This window comes from Pleurodeles waltl, chromosome 10 (genome assembly GCF_031143425.1).
Source record: "Pleurodeles waltl isolate 20211129_DDA chromosome 10, aPleWal1.hap1.20221129, whole genome shotgun sequence".
NCBI classification, from domain to species: Eukaryota; Metazoa; Chordata; class Amphibia; order Caudata; family Salamandridae; genus Pleurodeles; species Pleurodeles waltl.
This window is the reverse complement of record NC_090449.1, coordinates 144,502,775-144,525,971: the sequence shown is the minus strand read 5'-3', so window position 1 is coordinate 144,525,971 and position 23,197 is coordinate 144,502,775. Positions and strand designations below refer to the sequence as shown.

The window sequence follows — 23,197 nt, the reverse complement described above, 5'->3', positions numbered from 1 at the left end:
CATGGCAGGAGGACATCCCATCTCCTTTTGAGTTTTTCTGGGAGCCCCATGATCATGCCTTTTAATGTCTTGTTGAATCTCTCAACCAAGCCATTAGTTTGTGGATGGTATGGTGTAGTGAATTTATAAGTCACTCCACACTCATTCCACATGTGCTTTAGGTATGCTGACATGAAGTTGGTACCTCTGTCAGACACCACCTCCTTAGGGAAACCCACTCTGGTAAAGATACCAATGAGGGCCTTGGCTACTGCAGGGGCAGTAGTCGACCTAAGGGGAATAGCTTCAGGATACCTGGTAGCATGATCCACTACTACCAGGATATACATATTTCCTGAGGCTGTGGGAGGTTCCAGTGGACCAACTATGTCCACACCCACTCTTTCAAAGGGCACCCCCACCACTGGAAGTGGAATGAGGGGGGCCTTTGGATGCCCACCTGTCTTACCACTGGCTTGACAGGTGGGGCAGGAGAGGCAAAACTCCTTAACCATGTTGGACATATTGGGCCAGTAGAAGTGGTTGACTAACCTCTCCCACGTCTTGGTTTGTCCCAAATGTCCAGCAAGGGGAATGTCATGGGCCAATGTTAGGATGAACTCTCTGAACAGCTGAGGCACTACCACTCTCCTAGTGGCACCAGGTTTGGGGTCTCTGGCCTCAGTGTACAGGAGCCCATCTTCCCAATAGACCCTATGTGTTCCATTTTTCTTGCCTTTGGACTCTTCAGCAGCTTGCTGCCTAAGGCCTTCAAGAGAGGGACAGGTTTCTTGTCCCTTACACAGCTCTTCCCTTGAGGGTCCCCCTGGGCCTAAGAGCTCAACCTGGTAAGGTTCAAGCTCCAAAGGCTCAGTTCCCTCAGAGGGCAGAACATCTTCCTGAGAAGAGAGGTTCCCTTTCTTTTGCTGTGTTGCAGTTGGTTTCCCAACTGACTTTCCTTTCCTCTTGGTAGGCTGGGCCATTCTTCCAGACTCCAGCTCTACTTGTTCACCCTGTGCCTTGCATTGTGCTCTTGTTTTCACACACACCAGTTCAGGGATACCCAGCATTGCTGCATGGGTTTTTAGTTCTACCTCAGCCCATGCTGAGGACTCCAGGTCATTTCCAAGCAGACAGTCCACTGGGATATTTGAGGAGACCACCACCTGTTTCAGGCCATTGACCCCTCCCCATTCTAAAGTAACCATTGCCATGGGATGTACTTTTCTCTGATTGTCAGCGTTGGTGACTGTGTAAGTTTTTCCAGTCAGGTATTGGCCAGGGGAAACCAGTTTCTCTGTCACCATGGTGACACTGGCACCTGTATCCCTCAGGCCCTCTATTCTAGTCCCATTAATTAAGAGTTGCTGTCTGTATTTTTGCATGTTAGGCGGCCAGACAGCTAGTGTGGCTAAATCCACCCCACCCTCAGAAACTAGAGTAGCTTCAGTGTGGACCCTGATTTGCTCTGGGCACACTGTTGATCCCACTTGGAGACTAGCCATACCAGTGTTACCTGGATGGGAGTTTGGAGTGGAACCTTTCTTGGGACAGGCCTTGTCTCCAGTTTGGTGTCCATGCTGTTTACAGCTATGACACCAGGCCTTTTTGGGATCAAAGTTTTTACCCTTGTACCCATTGTTTTGTGAAGAGGCTCTGGGCCCACCCTCCTGTGCAGGTTTTTGGGGGCCTGTAGAAGACTCTTTACTATTTTTAGTTTTGGTTGTCTCATCACCCTTCTGCTGGGGAGTCTTTGTGACCCCTTTCTTTTGGTCACCCCCTGTTGAAGTCTTGGACACCCTTGTCTTGACCCAATGGTCCGCCTTCTTTCCCAATTCTTGGGGAGAAATTGGTCCTAGGTCTACCAGATGCTGATGCAGTTTATCATTGAAACAATTACTTAACAGGTGTTCTTTCACAAATAAATTGTACAGCCCATCATAATTACTTACACCACTGCCTTGAATCCAACCATCTAGTGTTTTCACTGAGTAGTCAACAAAGTCAACCCAGGTCTGGCTCGAGGATTTTTGAGCCCCCCTGAACCTAATCCTGTACTCCTCAGTGGAGAATCCAAAGCCCTCAATCAGGGTACCCTTCATGAGGTCATAAGATTCTGCATCTTGTCCAGAGAGTGTGAGGAGTCTATCCCTACACTTTCCTGTGAACATTTCCCAAAGGAGAGCACCCCAGTGAGATCTGTTCACTTTTCTGGTTACACAAGCCCTCTCAAAAGCTGTGAACCATTTGGTGATGTCATCACCATCTTCATATTTAGTTACAATCCCTTTGGGGATTTTCAACATGTCAGGAGAATCTCTGACCCTATTTATGTTGCTGCCACCATTGATGGGTCCTAGGCCCATCTCTTGTCTTTCCCTCTCTATGGCTAGGATCTGTCTTTCCAAAGCCAATCTTTTGGCCATCCTGGCTAACTGGATGTCCTCTTCACTGGGGCTATCCTCAGTGATTTCAGAGGTGTTGGTCTCTCCTGTGAGGGAACCAGCATCTCTGACTATTATTTTAGGAGTCAGGGTTTGAGGGACCCTGTTCTCCCTAGATAGGACTGGTAGGGGGGAATTGTCCTCCAAGTCACTATCCTCTTCCTCTGAGTTGCCACCCTCAGAGGGGTTGGCCTTTTCAAACTCTGCCAAAAGCTCCTGGAGCTGTATTTTGGTAGGTTTGGGGCCCATTGTTATTTTCTTTAGTTTACAGAGTGACCTTAGCTCTCTCATCTGTAGATGGAGGTAAGGTGTGGTGTCGAGTTCCACCACATTCACATCTGTGCTAGACATTTTGCTTCTAAAAGTTGGGATACTTTTTAAGAATCTACAACTAGTTCTAGGTTCTAATTCAAACTTTTACAAACTTTTAAACTCTAAAAGAAATGCTAAACAGGATCTAACACAAGGCCCTAGCAGGTCTTTTAAGAATTTAGAAAACTTTTCAAATTGCAAAAATCAATTTCTAATGACAATTTTGGAATTTGTCGTGTGATCAGGTATTGGCTGAGTAGTCCAGCAAATGCAAAGTCTTGTACCCCACCGCTGATCCACCAATGTAGGAAGTTGGCTCTGTATGTGCTATTTCAAAGTAAGGAATAGCATGCACAGAGTCCAAGGGTTCCCCTTAGAGGTAAAATAGTGGTAAAAATAGATAATACTAATGCTCTATTTTGTGGTAGTGTGGTCGAGCAGTAGGCTTATCCAAGGAGTAGTGTTAAGCATTTGTTGTACATACACATAGACAATAAATGAGGTACACACACTCAGAGACAAATCCAGCCAATAGGTTTTTATATAGAAAAATATCTTTTCTTAGTTTATTTTAAGAACCACAGGTTCAAATTTAACATGTAATATCTTGTTCGAAAGGTATTGCAGGTAAGTACTTTAGGAACTTCAAATCATCAAAATTGCATGTATACTTTTCAAGTTATTGTCAAATAGCTGTTTCAAAAGTGGACACTTAGTGCAATTTTCACAGTTCCTGGGGGAGGTAAGTTTTTGTTAGTTTTACCAGGTAAGTAGGACACTTACAGGGTTCAGTTCTTGGTCCAAGGTAGCCCACCGTTGGGGGTTCAGAGCAACCCCAAAGTCACCACACCAGCAGCTCAGGGCCGGTCAGGTGCAGAGTTCAAAGTGGTGCCCAAAACACATAGGCTAGAATGGAGAGAAGGGGGTGCCCCGGTTCCGATCTGCTTGCAGGTAAGTACCCGCGTCTTCGGAGGGCAGACCAGAGGGGTTTTGTAGGGCACCGGGGGGGACACAAGTTGACACAGAAATTTCACCCTCAGCAGCGCGGGGGCGGCCGGGTGCAGTGTAGAAACAAGCGTCGGGTTTGTAATGGAAGTCAATGGGAGATCTAGGGATCTCTTCAGCGCTGCAGGCAGGCAAGGGGGGGATTCCTCGGGGAAACCTCCACTTGGGCGAGGGAGAGGGACTCCTGGGGGTCACTCCTCCAGTGAAAGTCCGGTCCTTCAGGTCCTGGGGGCTGCGGGTGCAGGGTCTCTCCCAGGCGTCGGGACTTTAGGTTCAAAGAGTCGCGGTCAGGGGAAGCCTCGGGATTCCCTCTGCAGGCGGCGCTGTGGGGGACAGGTTTTGGTACTCACAGTATCAGAGTAGTCCTGGGGTCCCTCCTGAGGTGTTGGATCGCCACCAGCCGAGTCGGGGTCGCCGGGTGCAGTGTGGCAAGTCTCACGCTTCTTGCGGGGAGCTTGCAGGGTTCTTTAAAGCTGCTGGAAACAAAGTTGCAGCTTTTCTTTGGAGCAGGTCCGCTGTCCTCGGGAGTTTCTTGTCTTTTCGAAGCAGGGGCAGTCCTCAGAGGATGTCGAGGTCGCTGGTCCCTTTGGAAGGCGTCGCTGGAGCAGGATCTTTGGAAGGCAGGAGACAGGCCGGTGAGTTTCTGGAGCCAAGGCAGTTGTCGTCTTCTGGTCTTCCGCTGCAGGGGTTTTCAGCTAGGCAGTCCTTCTTCTTGTAGTTGCAGGAATCTAATTTTCTAGGGTTCAGGGTAGCCCTTAAATACTAAATTTAAGGGCGTGTTTAGGTCTGGGGGGTTAGTAGCCAATGGCTACTAGCCCTGAGGGTGGGTACACCCTCTTTGTGCCTCCTCCCAAGGGGAGGGGGTCACAATCCTAACCCTATTGGGGGAATCCTCCATCTGCAAGATGGAGGATTTCTAAAAGTTAGAGTCACCTCAGCTCAGGACACCTTAGGGGCTGTCCTGACTGGCCAGTGACTCCTCCTTGTTATTCTCACTATTTTCTCCGGCCTTGCCGCCAAAAGTGGGGCCTGGCCGGAGGGGGCGGGCAACTCCACTAGCTGGAGTGTCCTGCTGGGTTGGCACAAAGGAGGTGAGCCTTTGAGGCTCACCGCCAGGTGTGACAATTCCTGCCTGGGAGAGGTGTTAGCATCTCCACCCAGTGCAGGCTTTGTTACTGGCCTCAGAGTGACAAAGGCACTCTCCCCATGGGGCCAGCAACATGTCTCGGTTTGTGGCAGGCTGCTAAAACTAGTCAGCCTACACAGATAGTCGGTTAAGTTTCAGGGGGCACCTCTAAGGTGCCCTCTGTGGTGTATTTTACAATAAAATGTACACTGGCATCAGTGTGCATTTATTGTGCTGAGAAGTTTGATACCAAACTTCCCAGTTTTCAGTGTAGCCATTATGGTGCTGTGGAGTTCGTGTTTGACATACTCCCAGACCATATACTCTTATGGCTACCCTGCACTTACAATGTCTAAGGTTTTATTTAGACACTGTAGGGGTACCATGCTCATGCACTGGTACCCTCACCTATGGTATAGTGCACCCTGCCTTAGGGCTGTAAGGCCTGCTAGAGGGGTGTCTTACCTATACTGCATAGGCAGTGAGAGGCTGGCATGGCACCCTGAGGGGAGTGCCATGTCGACTTACTCGTTTTGTCCTCACTAGCACACACAAGCTGGCAAGCAGTGTGTCTGTGCAGAGTGAGAGGTCTCCAGGGTGGCATAAGACATGCTGCAGCCCTTAGAGACCTTCCTTGGCATCAGGGCCCTTGGTACTAGAAGTACCAGTTACAAGGGACTTATCTGGATGCCAGGGTCTGCCAATTGTGGATACAAAAGTACAGGTTAGGGAAAGAACACTGGTGCTGGGGCCTGGTTAGCAGGCCTCAGCACACTTTCAATTGTAAACATAGCATCAGCAAAGGCAAAAAGTCAGGGGGCAACCATGCCAAGGAGGCATTTCCTTACAGGGTGCATCTGAAATCTACTTGTCCCTTTGGTGCCATGTAGTGTGGCGACGGATTATGACAGCAATATCATTATGTAAGAGCTCTGATAATATCCTCTCTGATTATGCCAGGGCTACTAATATAGTAGGGCTTGAATACTTGGAATTTCAATCCCTATTATAGCAATTTCCTTATTTTGCCACCGTTCTACAGATCTATATACTGGGGCTGGAGGAAGCAGTAAGCAATACTTCCAGGGCTGGAATGCATTTGAGTCTGCAAACCTACTAACTGGATGTTTTAAGGATTTTCATCATCTCTTCTCTAATCTTTTCCCATAATGAGAACGTTGGAAATCTACTTCTGCCACTATCAGGAGTAAAAGTTCATCCAGAGTTGGAAATAAAAAGTGGTTGGAGAGAAAGTGAACTTGTAAACGCTCAATAGGTTTTGACATGAGCAAATCTACACATGCATATTTGCACATACTAAAATAAAGTTCACAAATAATTTCTAGGAGTATGATTTTCTGGTCTACTTCTGGAAGTTCTTGTGAATTCATGAAAGCCGCCAATTCAAAGACATATACCATGGGTGCACTTTTCTGACTTTCTTTAAGAATTGGGTCCCTAATTAGGTCCGGTATTAACCAAGACATTTTGTTTTTATTAAACTTCTATTCCTCTCTCCTATTTATCAGCTGGCTTTACTGCGAGTGATCGCATTCTGCTTTTCCACAAGGAGCATATTGTTACAAAAAGTAGTTTTGCGAGGAACTACTGTGGGAATCAGTGGTGTAACAAAACTGGAGGGGGCTCCCCTGCAAAGAACATGGAGGCCCCCTCCAGACTCATTCAGGGCAGGTGCTGGGCGGAGGGGGCCCAGTGGAGGGGTCCCCTCGCACTGCAGGGGCTGTTGGGCCTTTTTTACGCCACTGGTGGCAATATGTGCTTTTTGAGACCCAAAAATATTTTTTGCTTTTTTTCCAGTGATTGTTACAATGGTGAGGGTCTGGCAGCTCCAACAACAATAAAGTGGTACAAAAACCATGTCAAAACAAGACACTCATTGACAAAACCAAAAGACTCACAAAAAACGTCAGATCGATTGGATTTGCCAGTGCTTGTTTATTTTCATGCCTCCCATAATCTTGTTGAAACTGGCTACACTGATATTCCATTAGGACTATTTTTTGGAACTACTAGCATGCATCAATACACTTTCCGAAATGACGCTTCAGGGAAATAGCACCTAAAATTTCATAGTAGAGAAACGTTTTGTTTCCTACTTGCATTTGTTTTTGGAACATTTTATTTTGAAAGCAAATAATCATCACTCTTGTTTACAAGGTTCTGCAAACATTTGCATCTAATCAGAGAGCATTCTGGGAGCATTATAATTAGCCTCATTTTTTTTAATGTGTGTACACTTTTTTTTTTTCTTATTGAAACCACCTCAAGTTGTGCAGTGTGACCTTAAAACGTTTATTTATAGCGCTCACCCTAATAATGAAAGCTTTTCATTAATTAACCATAAACACAAGTTCAAACAGCATTAACATATGGACACTCAAATCACCTCAACTACAGACAGGTCCCTGCTCTGCAAACTGGCAGCCAAAGGGTTTGTGCTGCAGGGGGTTGGGCCTACTTGTCCCAAGGACAAAATAAACATGAATACTTGTTTCCCTTGACCCCATACAATAGGTCCCAGGCGTCGGACAATGGGATTTTTGCTTCCCTTGAGTCCGTTCTTTTTTTTGTGTGTATTTTCTTTTAAAGTACCTTAGTTTTTCATGACTGGGTTACCCCTCCCCATCGCTCCCCTTGGGTTGGCTTACTCTGGTGGCATCCAGGGCCGTGGAAAATTTAGACACTGGAAAAACTCTGAAGTCGTAACTTTCATGTGAATTTCAATCTGGCCAAACAAAATTCCGGGGCCTTCTTCAACCAATTACATTTCTCAGAAAATTCAATATTCATTGACCTGTGTCATGAGTTTTAAATCACAAGTTAAATGGGAGCGATAATGAAATTCTTAAGCCTGCTTTGGAACTTTAAAAATTTAAAATTACTGAACTGATTTAAATCAAACTAATGAAAGCAAGCTTTCAAGGGAACGTTCTACTGTAATGGCATGTTTTGTGTAAAGCCGTTTGAGCAGTGGGCGTATGGACATTTTTCAGTGGAAGCTAAAATGGGAAAACACATTTTCACATCTTTTTTTTTTTCATCACTTTACGGATCTTCACAAGACTTGGCAGGCTGAAGCTATCAAGCTATAGGATAGCCCAATTCCCTGCAAATCTGCCAACGGGGTGAAAAGGCATAGACAAATCACAAATGCTCTTTCATTGGAAAGTCACTAATGTTGTAGACCCTTCCATCCACTGGTTGCATGCGTTCTTGTCAGAGGACAGAAGGCCAAGCAGTACAAACGTAGCTGCTCCTTTTGTGATGGACCAATTTGCATCCGGTTGTCTGAATTCTCTTTTAAAAGGACAGTGGAAAACTACATATCCATTTAATAGTTCACTAACATTTAAGGTACTGATAACTTCCCTTAGAAAGTGTAAAATTATTGAACATACAGCCACTCATGCGATTAAGAGATGGCCATCAAAAATTAATGAAATTATAAACTGATTCACAAGAACGACTCATGGTTTAAAAGTTAATGTCCAGGGTGCCAAAAACTAAAATGCTGCAGTTGGGTTTTATAAAAAAAACTTGCCAAAGCCCTATGTTGGGACCTATCTTGCTACCTTGTTGGCAAATTCCTAAAGTTGGCCACTCCTACAAGCTGACAGATTAATTGTAGGAGTGGGTGGAACCTGCAGAATTTGATTCCCCGTTACCACCTACAGGCTGAAATAGGCACATCACACTGGAATTTAGCATGTGCAACGTGGAAAAATCGGCGTGAACAGCACAAGGGCATAGCACCGAGAATTGATTTTGCTGCAGCTCAACTAGATTTTGTACTCGAGCTGCATCCTTCTGACCGCGAATGGTCACAACCGCCCACATTGGAAAAATCTTGCCATTTGTCCTCCTAGCAGCCAAAAATCATGCTAGGAGACAGCATTTCTCGGCCCTACTTGTCAACTTACCATTTAGAAGCCACTAGTGAGAAAAAATTCCACCACTCGGCGATTGACATAATTTTTCCAGAACTCTGTTACAAGTGTAATGCAGAGTCCTAAAAATTCCACTGGCGGATCGGAGTATTTTGCCCACCCATAACTTATTGTTACACATTGCCTCCTCCAAGTAAGGTGGGTCTAGGTACTAAACTTTAAACTAGGAATTCCTGCCGTTCTGTGCAGGCAAAAAGATCCAATTTGACTTGTGAATCGATACAGTATTACTTGATGAAAATATGGGCAGATGCCCAGGTGGCTTCATGGTAGATGCCCAGAACCGGAATTTCCAAGTGAAAGCAGTAGTAGTGCTTTTTTACTTTGGTGGGATGAACCCGAAGGACATCTTGTGGATCCTTTTCAGCCGGGGCATAACTCGGCTGAACAGGATAAGATTTGTTGCTGGACTGCATTCCTTTTCCTTGCACCAGCAAACGCACCTTGTACTCCTTAATCCGATGGGTCCAGCCAGGGAATAATAATAATAATAATAATAATAATAATAATCCTCCTCCTCCTCCTCTCGCTCCTCTCTCGCTCCTCCTCCTCTCTCGCTCCTCTCTCGCTCCTCCTCCTCTCTCGCTCCTCTCTCGCTCCTCTCTCGCTCCTCCTCCTCTCTCTCTTCCTCCTCTCTCCTCCTCTCTCCTCCTCTCTCCTCCTCTCTCCTCCTCTCTCCTCCTCTCTCCTCCTCTCTCCTCCTCTCTCCTCCTCTCTCCTCCTCTCTCCTCCTCTCTCCTCCTCTCTCCTCCTCTCTCCTCCTCTCTCCTCCTCTCTCCTCCTCTCTCCTCCTCTCTCCTCCTCTCTCTCTTCCTCTCTCCTCCTCTCTCTCTTCCTCTCTCCTCCTCTCTCTCTTCCTCCTCCTCCTCTCTCTCTTCCTCCTCCTCCTCTCTCTCTTCCTCCTCCTCCTCTCTCTCTTCCTCCTCCTCCTCTCTCTCTTCCTCCTCCTTCCTCTCTCTCTTCCTTCCTCTCTCTCTTCCTTCCTCTCTCTCTTCCTTCCTCTCTCTTCTTCTCCTCCTCGGAAAAGGACGCTCCTGCCTTGGTTTCCATTCCTATTAGGAGCCAGAAAGTATGGGGAGTGACAAGATAGTTGTTTCTCTGCCTCTGCTCCAGTTCGCTCTCCCTTTGGCAAGCAGCATCATCCCTTCCTCTGACAGTAAAGTGTGATTTGCTGAGAGTAAACTGTGGAAATATGCGCAGGCGCATCCAGAAATGGAAGGGCATCCCCAGCTTGGATAATTTGATGGTCCCGTGGGTGTTGGAATAAGGCAGACAATGTTTGGATTCTTATTCTTACCAGTCTGAGTATGAGATTGGGGGGCTTGCTAGCGATGCTGGTGCAATTATTGGCCTCATCCTGTAGAATCTCCAGTACCTTTGACACCATTAAATGTCTGTGTGTGTTAATTACTGCAGAGTGAGAGGATTAACGCCTATAGTACACAAGAACCCTTGAGTTTCCTCTAAACCTCCTGTATTGTTTACTGGAACTGCTGTACAGTGGAAAGTAACCCCAGTGAGCAAGCAGCAGCTCCGCTTTGAATTTCTGACAGCCTTTATCGGCCTTTCTTACCAAAGAGCCTAGGTTCATCAAATGGCATGTTTATTAGGAAAACCCTGGATGTCCTGTGAGAATTCAATCAAAGCATATAGGGATGTCATCAAATAATGTCGCTGACGTTTTTATTGGGGGGTCGGGGGGGGAGGATATCATCCTATTGTCCTATCTAGACTATAGAACATTCTTTGCAGCACGCTAGATAACCTGTGAAATGCTCTTCCTTAGATGTTTAAAGTTATCTGGCAGGGCTGGCAGCAGCTTCCATGCCATGTCCTAAAAGGCTCTTGTGTAACAGGTCAGGACACAACCTGTTAAGGGAGCATATGACGAAAATGGCAGCAGAAACAACTTACTTGCCCAGGGCTTTGATACTGGTTGATTCTATGCCCAGTGGAGAAGTGGGAAAATCGTGAAAGACAAAAGGTACTCGAAGGTGTACTGTCTAGGTTGCAAAATGTCAGTGAGATTAACTTTGTTTTGCATTAGGTAGTGGCAGTTCGAGGACTTCCACAGCAGTACAAACTACTACTGAATGGAGGCACTTTCCTCTAGAAGAAGGCCCTAAGGGTGAGTGCTGGGGAGGTATCCAAGCCACTGGTGTTTTGCATATCCAATTTACAGTTTGACATCTGTTCCTGATGGCCTCCGGGTACAGCAAGGACACTTGTTGTATGACTTGCATCCCTGCCTGTTCCTGAGGAACAATAAGCAGATGTCCACCCTTGACTTCTTCTGGTACACTGCACGGCTTGGAATCCTGTTATCTTTGTGGCGAGCAAGGAGGCTGCTCCTTAAATTTAAGAATTTGAGAATTCAGTGATAACCGAAAACTGTAGGAGCAGAGCTTGAGATCCAAGCCTTTGAGTGCAGTGAAAGAGAACCGATATCAGTGCACAGGGGCAGAGACTTAATGTAGCTCCCATCTCATTGTGCCCTGAGGTGGGAAAGTCCCAACTGGGTTGGATGATACTATCTCTCACCATGCAGGAGGTATTGCACGTTTTTCCAGATCCATACTGGCACTTGATAAGATTGACAAGACAAAGACTCTTTGCTTACGGGGTATCGTTAAGAAAAACGTCATCTTGCTTCCTACCTGAAATATACTGAGCAAGTGAAGGCACTGAAAACTTAAAGCTGAAATCGAAAGCATGACTTTCCTGTGCTGGTGGTTAGCTTGTATAGCTTACTGCATTAATTGCAATGGAAGAATAACATTTCCCCTTACTGTTTTACTGCAGTTTATTATTTAATTTTAGTGTTCTTACATTCTTCTATGAGGTGTACTGCCTTTGTCGTATAATGATCAAATACCGGTAAAAGGGCCTGCCCAAACAAACACTGTATAGTTGCCTAATCATCGAGTTTTCAATAAAATGGATTTTCACCTATTGGAAATGAGTCTAACAGCAGTGACTTATAATGTACTCAACATTTATAACACATGTTTAAATGTAGTTTTTGTTAGGAAAGCGTGTTTGTTCTGGCCTAATCGTAGTTAAATTCTGATCTGTGATTTATCACCCAGAGTTTATTTTCCACTGTTGCTTTGAATTTAAAAAACAAAAAAAATCTTAATGTGTTTTTTTTTTTTTGGGTCAGTGCCCCTTCCAGAGAGAAGACTGATGGATGTTAAGTTGGGACAGCTGCCTTCCTGGGTGGCAACTCGGGATTTTACGCCAAATGGAATCCTGGCAGCTTTCCGTAGAGGCAAGTATTTTGAAGAATAGTAGCCTATGATTTATATTTTCATTATTTTGTAATTTAGTATTTCACTTTACCATCCTCTAAAACGTAGGTATATACTACAGGACATTCTACAAATGACATTGAATCGGATGTCATAGAAAATACACCAACCAGTAAACACTTGTAGATTTAACCCAAACTTCCCACCCTTTTTTTTTTTTTTTTTGCTGTTCAGGTACTGGCAAGCAGTAAGGGACCAGCACCCCTGTTATTAGTTCATTTAATTAATTTAAGCCTTTCTGCTTGTACCTTCCCTTCATAACTTACCTTATTTTGGGGTGTTCAATACTTTCTATAGGAAATCCGCATTTTTTGTATCGTGCCCCCACATGCCATCAGCTTTTTTTTAGACCATTTTGTGCCATCTACTACTGTGGCAGTGAAAAAATGGCTTAAGCCTATCTTGTGTAGCCTGGCCTCGGCAACTTGAACACTTCTGCACAAACCTGTCAAAGTAATACTGATTTCAAATATTAAGTAAGTCACCTCTAAGCACACCTTGCAGCTCAGATCAAATAATTGTAACATTAGAAATGGCATATTCCTCAGGTGACTAGGTCCAAAACGACATTGTTACTGGTCAGGCTGTAACTGGCACATAGGAAAAGTCAAATTCTAGATCAAACAGTTCAATCTATAGCTTTTGACCTGTACCACTACAGACTCCAAAACTTCTTTTTATATTTGATAATAAATGCAATATAATAGTAAAAGGCAGATATTTATTAAATATATTGAAAATCTAACTTTTAGAAAGTTACCCTTACCCTGACAAAAGCTGCAGATGGCTGATGGTAATTTTCTCTCCAGCAACTGCCCAGTTTGTAATTGGCCTTAATGAGGCACAAAAACTGCTCCCAGAGCAGAGACGTGGCCTGAGTGTGGTGAGGATTTTTCTTACGTTTTGCCTGTTAAAGTGGACCCAGGAATGTCACAAACCTTTTAAGAGTGCTTGCTTTGGCATAAGCAAATGTTAGGTGATACCTAGAAAGCCCTAGTCCTTGCCCCCATAGTCAGGCTGGTACCAAACCCAGTGGGAGGAAAGCTTCTCCAAAAATCAGTTATGAATCACCACAAAGGAGAGGACTGCTCATTACCCTGAACAAACAGGCTTTGCACATGGGGTGAAGGATTCCTCCATTTTGTATTTTGAGAAAGAGGAGCACTGAAGGATTGTTTGCAGTAGGGCAAACAATCTGATGAAAAAGTGGATGGGGTTGCCCCGGTAGCTTTATCTGTGCTATACCTACCAGGGCATTGAACTCAGGTTAATTAAGTGACTTTGATGGTTCACCCTAACTAGAAGTGTTATTGCTTGAAGTGGGCATTCACACACCCCAAATAAGACTCCACTTTCTTTCACCCTTATCATGCACATACATGGGTGGGCTAAATATACCAGCACTCTTGTAATTGTTTCTAAAACTGAAAAATAGAAAGAAATCAGAAACACCTTACTTACTGCAGCATGGATGATTTTGCATACGTATATCGAGTAGGATGTTTGTTCATTCAGTTGGACCATCTATACAGCATAAATCTAGGTTTTAGGAAAAGCCGAGCATTGTGATGACATGCAAGTCTGTGCAACAGGTATGGTTGCACAAGCATTTTGAAACTGTTGCAAAGCCTTGTCATGTAGACTGCATTGAAGTAGCGTGTGAAAGGTGTTGTTATAAGAGACTGCTCTATGGTTATGAAGAATGTTGTGAAGTTAGTCATATAATCGTTCCCGGAGGAATGTAAGGAGTGGGATCCTGTTTTAAGTGACACCAGCAGCTGTTTCGTAACAGCAGAATTTGAAGAGGGAAGAACCCTGTTTGAAAGAGCCTTCTTTGTGAGATTTTTAGATGTCTAGGTGGCCATCAGAGCTATGTATGATGTTGCATCCTGAGATTTTGAGTTTATTTGCAAAGTAGCATTTTTTTTCTTTTATTTGAGCAGCTAGTCTTACAAATATAATACAGTATTTTAAAAGGGTATGAGCTGAATGTAAGTGCACTATAGTTGCTTTAGACTTGTGGTCAAACTTTCTTTAGGTGGAGATCAAGGGAACTGCTGTGTGAAGGGCAGAAGTTAATGGAAACAATAGTATTTAATAGTCCCATTATAAATGCATAGCTTTCATTGATACAACAGAAAATGATTTTACAGCAGAAGTTTTTTGTGGAAGAACCAGCTTGATTTTGCTTAAGATTAATGGAACTAGACTATGTTTTTCTTCATACAATCCTGGAAGAAATGGTCTGAGCCAATATTTAAAATTTGAGAGGCATGCTTAGAAGTGCCTGCCACTATTAATTAGGATAAGGTCTGGTTTGGTCGGGTAAGTTCTAAGTAAATGGTGGTCATCATGTTAAGTGGTGCCCACGCATAAATTTGAGGGAAAGTTGTGTGTTCTTTTCCTATCAATGAAACGTGTCTCAATGATAAAGTAATACGCCCCCAGAAACCATGTGTGAATTACGTAGTGTTAGAGCAGGTGGAATTCTCTGGGATACTGCCTGTGATAGTGAGTGTTGGCGAGTGGGATGAGTTCACACAAATAGTTTTCTCTTTAGAGAAAAAAAAGACGAATTGAATCATTTTTGAGGAGTCTTCCATGACAACAAGCAAAGTTCAGTATTGTCAATGGAGTTAATACACTGGTGCAACCGTGTTTGCCACCAAGAAACAATGCACAAACATAGAATATATTTGGAAAAAAACACCAGTCCCAGGTATGGCTGATAATTGGATATGAGTTGCCACAAACAAGAACACACCTGCACTGGAACACCTTATACAGGATACTTCACATACCGTCAACAGACACCAAAAGTTGGCTATCTCCGTTCACCCATCACGTACCCCCATGGCATGCCACATACTAACAATAGCATATTTGGAGGAAAAAACTATCCAACAGAATGCATGTATGTCGTATAGTAAGCTATTATAATGTCCAACAAAACTTGCCACAAAGAAAATACACACATGTATAAATCCACTGTGGAATGAGCTTAACTTGTGACATAGGTGTATTAGCATAATACACAGCCTAATGACTGAGACAAAATCACTTATTCAGAAAATAGAATAATTAAAAAAACGTAAGTCATAACGACAATGAGCATCTGACTGGTCTGATAAAGTAACCTTGGAACGAATTGAAAATTCGCCTAACCATTGATACCTTTAAACATCTAGGAGAATTAGGAAGTATTATCATTGTTGGAGATCTTAGGTGCTTTGTGGATTTCCTGGAGTAGTTGCATGTTGCTTTGCAGGTGAAAGCTGGGTGCTAGTTTTGAAACAAGTCATATAGGTCCGCTTGCTCTTTAAGCATTTTGGCAATGGCTTAAAGATTTTCCACAGCAAGTTAATTGGGTTATGGGGAGGTACTTTTTTTGTGGAAGGATTCAGCCTATTTTGACATGAAGGAAGGACGCCTGCGCAGTATGAGGACTTGACAATGTCAAGGGGAGTGCTATAGTATTTAGGATAAAGATTTTAATGATTTAGATGGGGAGGATGGTGTCATCAGGATCCCCTGAACATGGAAAATGTGCCTTGGAAGAAACTGCAAATGAGGATAAAATGTGGACAAAACATTTCAAAATTATTAAAGCCAAATAGTCTAGAAAATTTGGACAGTACATTAACGGGTTGTAGGAGCTTGTAGTCAAGGTCCAGATGCATACAGACTTGTGATTGGGTTAAACACACACATTTTTTGTGCTGACAAGAAAGGCAGAGTATCATACATCATAACAACCCCTAACAATGCATGTGTTTCAGAACCCTGACATTTATAGTAGGAAGCAGATTTTATTCAGTAAATTCTCTAACTATTGCAATATGGAGACAATTTATAGTCTCAACCCATGACAAACCACGTAGGAAGCATCTTTACATTATGGCCCTCATTACAACTTTGACGGGCGGCGGAGGCCGCCCGCCAAAGTTGCGCCGCAGGAATACCGCACCGTGGTCTGAAGACCGCTGCCGGCATTCTGAGTTTCCCGCTGGGCGGGCGGGCGGCCGCCTTAAGGCCGCCCGCCAGCCCAGCGGGAAACAACCTTCCCACGAGGACGCCGGCTCGGAATCGAGCTGGCGGAGTGGGAAGGTGCTTGATCACTGGTGCTTGATTAGTGATGGGATGTGGGGGTTGTTGATCTGTTCAGAGGGTTGGTGTTTGGCAGTATCCTACCAGCGGTCACTGAGCAATGGTTCTCAAAGGTAAATACATTGACAGCCTTGGTCATTAATGCCACCTTCGATCTTTGTACAACTTCACTAGAGAATAGAGACCAAGAATCTGAAGCAGAGAAAGTGGAATAAGTACACAGCATGTTTTCAGCCATGGCATCAACGGACACACATGGCTATCTGCAAAATGCTTCCAGAACAAACCCCACTCCAGCTCACTGTATAGGAGCTACATGCTAGCTTAAGCACTCTCATACCCTGACAGAGTACCTGTCTTTCACTTCAAAGTGAGTACAACACCTTAAGAGCAGAGGTCATATGCTAACAACAGCGCTTGCACCTCTCACGGAGAACCAGACTGACATTACTTCTAGAACTTCCACACGTCACACACGAGCTGTGGCAGGCTACTGACTACAGTTGCGCAGAGTAGCAGTCTCACACCACCGTCCCTCGTGAGTAGCAGTTACACACTACCAGAAGTGCACTCACAAACTAGCAGAATTTCTCATTCGGTCTAGCTGTGAACTGAATGTGCCACTTCATTGATAGGCGATAATATGTTGGGTGGAATAATAGGTGCATGAACAATGTGTTATTAAGTGCATAGACTGATGGATAAGTGACATGTGTTGACGGCAGGCACTTTGTTATAAGCCAGACCTCCTTGGTTTTGCAATGCTTAAATGTCTTAAAAACATTTCACTTTCCCATGTAATGTTTTGACAAGTGCATGTTTGGTATTTTCCTTGCAGGACACCCAAGTTTGCAACAATATGCGGAGGGAATATAAGAGGGTATAAAAATACAAGGGAACACAAATCGTTAATGTTGTAGAGTGTAAAATGTGAATGACTTGTTTGTTCCCAAGGTGACCCTGCATATAAATGAGGGTACCAATGTAGTCTTGGAGAAAAGTGAATGGCTGGTTAGTGTTCTGTTCTACTTTATTACCTATAATATTATATCATGGATTGCAAATGTGTACAAAATTGGAATACAAGTGAAATGGGAGTCTTCTTTTCTTGACAGTACCAAAGTAGAGTAATAGATTATAAATGCTAGGTTTGGGCACACTAAAGAGGAATGACTTGTGAAGCCACTGTTATCTGTATTTCCTGTTCACGTTGAAGGAAAATTGTGCAAGTTCCTGAGAACGTAAATCAATAGTTTGACCTTCATCACATTTTAGTTCTTTTTAGAACTTCCCTGTTCTGTCTTGAAAGAAACCAAGAATAACGCACTTGCAGACTGCATCAAAGCCAGCACAAACCACAGCACAGAACTCTTCGCTATCATGAAGGAGTTCAGCAGTCCTGCAGCCACCGAGAATGACATTACTCACCTCTCAGGGACTGTGCGGCAACCTTGCAGATTTCTTCCACGACAAGATCTCCTCTCTCTATGAAAACTTTGAACGTCAATCCTCCGCGGCAGACAACATCAACCAGCTCACATGCACAAATACAAACCCGACCACCTTCTCACCCACTGGGAACTCCTCACCACGCAAGACACTATCTCCATCATGAGCTCATTACACTCTGGAGCACCCACAGACCTCTTGCCCCCACTACGTCTTCACCTCAGAAGCAATATGATTGCCGACAAGTTCAGGCAGGTCCTGAATACATCCATCACTGCAGCCTCCTTTCCAGAGGTCTGGAAGCACGCTGTAGTGAGGCTTCTTTTGGAGAGAGAAAAAAAATCCACCGACCTAGCCAAATTGAAGAATCGCAGGCTCATCTCTCTGCTAACCTATCCAGCAAAATTCATTAAAAAAAATATATCAGCCAGCAACTCGCCCAACACCTAGAAGACCACAACCTTCTGGACCCCTCCCAATCTGGATTTCAAGCTAAAGCAAAGAGGGAGCCCTCCTGGGCCATGGGGAAACAGCAGCCCTCATCCTCCTAGACCTGTCCCCTGTGTTTGACACCCTCTTTCACCATCCCCCGATCGACAGACTCCACCATATCTGAAATTCAAGTAAACACCCTCAATTGGATTGCTTCGTACCTCACTGGCAGTATCTAAACGATCAGCCTCCCACCATTCACCTCAGAGCCCAAGAAGATAATCTGTAGAGTCCCCCACGGATCGTCCCTCATCCTGACCCCTCTTCAGCCCCTACATGACCCCCTGGCCGTCACTGTCTGATCATGTGGACTCATCATCATCTCCTACGCTGACGACGCACTGCTCATCTTCTCACAATCTGAAGGTCCCTCCTCCACAAAACTTCCACAGATGCATGATGAACGTGGCGGACTGGGTGAGGACACTCAACATGGAAAAAACCAAAGTCCTCATCCTTGCCTCACCATGGACAGACACATGGTTGCTTGCAGAGCTCTGCACATCCCCCGCCACAACAGACCACGCCCGTAACCTCGACATCACCCTAGATGGGAAGCTCTCCATGAAGAAACAAATTGGCACAGTCTCATCCGTCTACTTCCACAACCTTTGCATTTCCCACAAGATCTTCAGAGTCTCCCAGCAGACACCAGAAGGATTGTCATGCAGGTCCTCATCACCAGCAGAAAGGACTACAGAAACATGCTCTAAGTAGGAATCACAGCACGCCGCCTGACAAGACTCCAGACAATACAGAAATTAGCAGCAAGACATGTACTCGACCCCTCCAGATGGACCCACATCACTCCCCACCTCAAAAAAAAAAAAAAAGACAGACTCCTGATTCAGAAGAGATGCCGGTCGAAATGCTGACCCACATCTACAAGGTCCTGCACAACAATGGACCAGCATACATCAACAAAGTCCTGACCGTCCACCAACTGACCAGATTTCCCCAATCAGCTTCCCTCTCCCTTGCGAACACCCCGTGATTCCTCCAGCCAGCAGCAGGGGACGCTTCTTCTTGTACCTGGCAGCCTCCATTTGAAACAACCTTCACTTGCACCTTAGGACCGCACCGTCACTCCAGAGATTCAGAAGAGAACTAAACACCTGGATGTTCGAATGATCATTCCTCCATGCAGCAGCATACAACTCCAGCGCCTCGAGACCCTCACAGATGATTTGCTGCACTTTATAAATGTTTGGTTAATTGATTGATTTGGCTAATAAGGTGATAAATAGATAGTGATCTCTGTAAACCTATCTGAATCATTGATTAGCTGCTTGTAAATACAAACAAAATTTAGTGAAATCAATTTTTACATGCTTTTCCGTTCTTACTGTGTAGGGTGCGTGTTTTTTTTTTTTTTTTCTCTTTTGTTTGAATGCATTAAGATAAAATTTAAAGCAAATAAGGAGATCACAAGTAGAAGCATCGATTAGCAGCAATAAAATGCAACACTGAATCTGTTTATCTGATTTATGAGCTGCCTATGGTAATTATAATAGGTAGAAACTTGTTTATTTGTTGAATTTAAAGAATGCTTACCGTACTCATTTCTCTCATACAGGTCACGACCGGTATTTCAATAAATACATCAACGTGAAGAAAGGGGGAATTGGTGGAGTTGCTATGTTGCTTGCTGGTTACGTTGTGATTAGCTACATATGGGAATATGACCATATTAGTAAGTACAGTAACTAAAAGGAAATGACTAATTTTGATGCAAATATTGCATTTTTTAAGCATTCCACCCACTGTAAACCTTGCTTCATGGTATACTGCACTTCTTTTTCCAAGAGTATATGGCCTTATTCACAAACCTTTTTGTACCCCCCCCCCCCGGTTCAGTGTGTGGGTGCAAAAGGTAATCTATGCTCAATGCCCTGATTAAAATCTGGATCTGCAAATATATATATAATGTTAAAGCCCTTTAATTATTTTGTTCAAATTTCCTTACCCTTGAGGCATATGTAAAGCCACTGCAGTTTTTCACAGGCAAGTGTATTGACAGGACGGAAAAGAAAGAGAACGTTTACTTCCTACTAGGCCTGGGGAAATAAGTGAATGGGATTTTCAATAGGGAAAATGTGTTCCACATGGAGGGAGAAAATGTGCAAATGGTCTAATTGCCAAATTTACTAAACTAGATTTTATTCGCAGTTGACGATCCTCATAAGTAAGACCACTTTAGAACAGTGGTTCCCAACCTTTTGACTTATGTGGACCCCCATTTTAACATTAATGGAACCCAGGGTTCCATCATTGAATCATCATTGGAATCCGGGGACCCCCGCCTGAGTCATTACTGGAAGCTGGGGACCTAATTTGTCAATATTTATTAATATTTTTTAATTTTCTAAGCAGTCATGGACCCCCTGAGAAGGCTTCGCGGACCCCCAGGGGTCCCAGGACCACAGGTTGGGAACTACTGCTTTAGAAGATGATCACTGAAATAACTCATAGATTTCCCTGGGGACTCCTGGCAGGATTGTAAACCCCCCAAAAGTGGCAGTTTTGTAAAATGTATAGACTTAAATTAAATTTTATTTTCTTCAAAGAGTTTATGAATCGAGACGAAAAAATGAACTTTTGAATGGAAATTGTGGCATAGAAGTGACAGATGTAATTTGGTGCTTTGATAGGGCTGATAATCTTCACATATTTCCTCCTAGTCCACTCCCAACCTCACAAATTATTCATATGTACTCTCTGTGAGTACCACTTTTAGCACCTCGTGTTAACATAATCTGTGAGGGGCTGACTAGAAGCCTACCTTGTAACAAATCTGGTCCCTTGACCTTCAGCATCTTTCAGAAAGCAAGTCTTCAAAGCAAAACAAGAAGCATCTCAAGGCTCCCCTGTGTCCTAATTAATTTCTTAGCAGCATGATGGCTTCTTGGTAAGTTGTAGTATTTGTAACAATACCTGGGTTTTCCACCTTTTTCACCATATTTGATTACACTTCCCTCTGCACTCAGTATTGTAGATTAATACATTGAATAATTTGATGTATTCTAGTGACTCGTGTGCTTTATAATTTATCTATAATCTTAAACTATGTATATTATTTTAATATATAGTTTTAGATAAGATTAAAAATGAAACTTATTTATTACAGACATTTCGGATTTTGAATGGTCTTAGTATAGTAATGCATGTTAGTGAAACTTTAATGGCAGTTCAGGGGTGTAATAGTTTTGAGATACATTTTATCAATCTGTGTTGCTTCTTCAAATGACTTTCTTATACTTGCTCACAGATGCCTATGTTGACTTTACAGTCACAGCCAATGAGCTTTTCTAGTCTATAATATGTATCCGTTTTGAAATGTTGAGTCATTTTAAATTGTAGTTTGACGACATAACATATTTGTCTAAAGTGAAAGTAAGCCAGTTTTAATTTGCCTAGTTGAGTCCAGATTTATATGGACTCAGAAACATTTATGAACTAAACCATCCCTATACTGCAGGTTTAACAAGTGTTAGTCTTGTAAAGATACATGATATTTTATTCTGACTTTAGTTTTTTACTTACAGAGCATGACCGCTGGAGGAAATACCACTGATGTACTTTGTTGGCGGAGTAGGAGTCACAGGAACATCCATATTTAATTTGAGTCCTCTCTCTACATTCTGAACTGTCTTAATATAAGACAGGTTGTGACCAATTAATAAATCTTCTGTGTTTGGAAATTAAAGGTTGTTGTGTGTTTTAAATTTTTTGATTGTTTTCCCTCGTCTAGGAGCCATTAAAAAGTACCCCTTATTTCTCAGAGGAAAAGGACAACCAAACGGCTAGAACATCCTCTACCACCATTAAGTCTTTGTATTCCTAGGCGGAAAAATAATTGTCTATAGAAGCAGATCATGACTTTTCCAAAGTATGTCCCTTAGGGATTTCTGTCACTACCCAACAGGAATCCCTTTTTGGCACTTCTTTACTCTGACATCGAACTTGTTTTATATTCCCAGGAAAAAGGAATTGATGCGTCCAACTTTGACATAAAATTGCGTGGTTTGATTCTGATAACACAATCAAATAGCTAAAATTGCATAAGACACTCCCTTCAATTTACAGGGTCTTGCATGTAAATGGCACATAACTCTAAAATGGATTATAATATAATCAGTTTAAAACTTCACACCAAACGTCACATCCCCTATATCTGCAGTTGTGCCCTTTTAACGTACCGTAGCCATAGCCCATACTCCAACCTATCCCATATCGAGTATCGTTTTAAGAGCCCCTCTGTTCCACACCCTAGTCTGCTTACAAACCTAAGCAGAGAGATCAGAGTAATGAGCTCCCAGCCAACAGCATTTGTTAACAGTTTAGATTTCAGTCATGTTGCTTGGGACAGGTTTGACATATCAAATGTCCGCTTTTTGTTGAAATATGATTAATAGATGGGGGAATTAGTTATTCTTAAAATACTTTGAGTAAACTCATCTAATTTCTGCTGCACACCACTGCCCCGCTCAACATCAGATCATAGCGATTGCATGTCTTTAATTCTCCTACTATTTTCTGTGCAATAAGTTCGGAGGACATTAGTTCAGATTTTTGCAGTGTATTTTAAAACTGCTACTTGGGGTGCCACATAGGAAACAAGTGAAAAGTGAATGCACTGACAGCAAAGCAACCGACGCCGACTCACCTCTCCTAAGCTCCACCTACCCCTGAACCCTAAAAACCTTCACCACCACTAAACTTCAGTCTCCTTGACTCCGAAAAAATCACTACCCTTAAACTCCAACTGTCCCTAAAACCTAAAAAATCTCACTTCCCTCAACACCCCCCCCATTCCTGAACCATAAAATAAACTCACTAGCCCTGGCCCCTAGAAGCACCACACCTTTGCTAAACGTGCCTGTCCCAGAACCACAAAAACTACCACCCTAAACTCTGCCCTTCCTGGACCTATTGAAAAAAACATTGCCACTCTTAAACTCCATTGTCCTGAAACCTAAAAACTCCTCCACGCCCATAAATTCC

At 43.5% G+C, this 23,197-nt stretch overlaps 1 protein-coding gene across 1 annotated transcript in view; it reads left to right on the top strand.

Annotated features, from left to right (window-relative positions):
* The window catches only part of ATP5MF (ATP synthase membrane subunit f), a 30,233-nt gene extending 8,334 nt beyond the window's left edge, over positions 1-21,899 (top strand). Inside the window, exons 2-4 of the mRNA XM_069210031.1 lie at positions 11,998-12,105; positions 19,770-19,886; positions 21,739-21,899. Of these exons, the coding sequence (XP_069066132.1) occupies positions 11,998-12,105; positions 19,770-19,886; positions 21,739-21,767 (254 nt within the window). The 3' untranslated portion in view covers positions 21,768-21,899. The remainder of the gene's footprint in view (positions 1-11,997; positions 12,106-19,769; positions 19,887-21,738) is intronic.
* Positions 21,900-23,197: the final 1,298 nt, after the last annotated feature.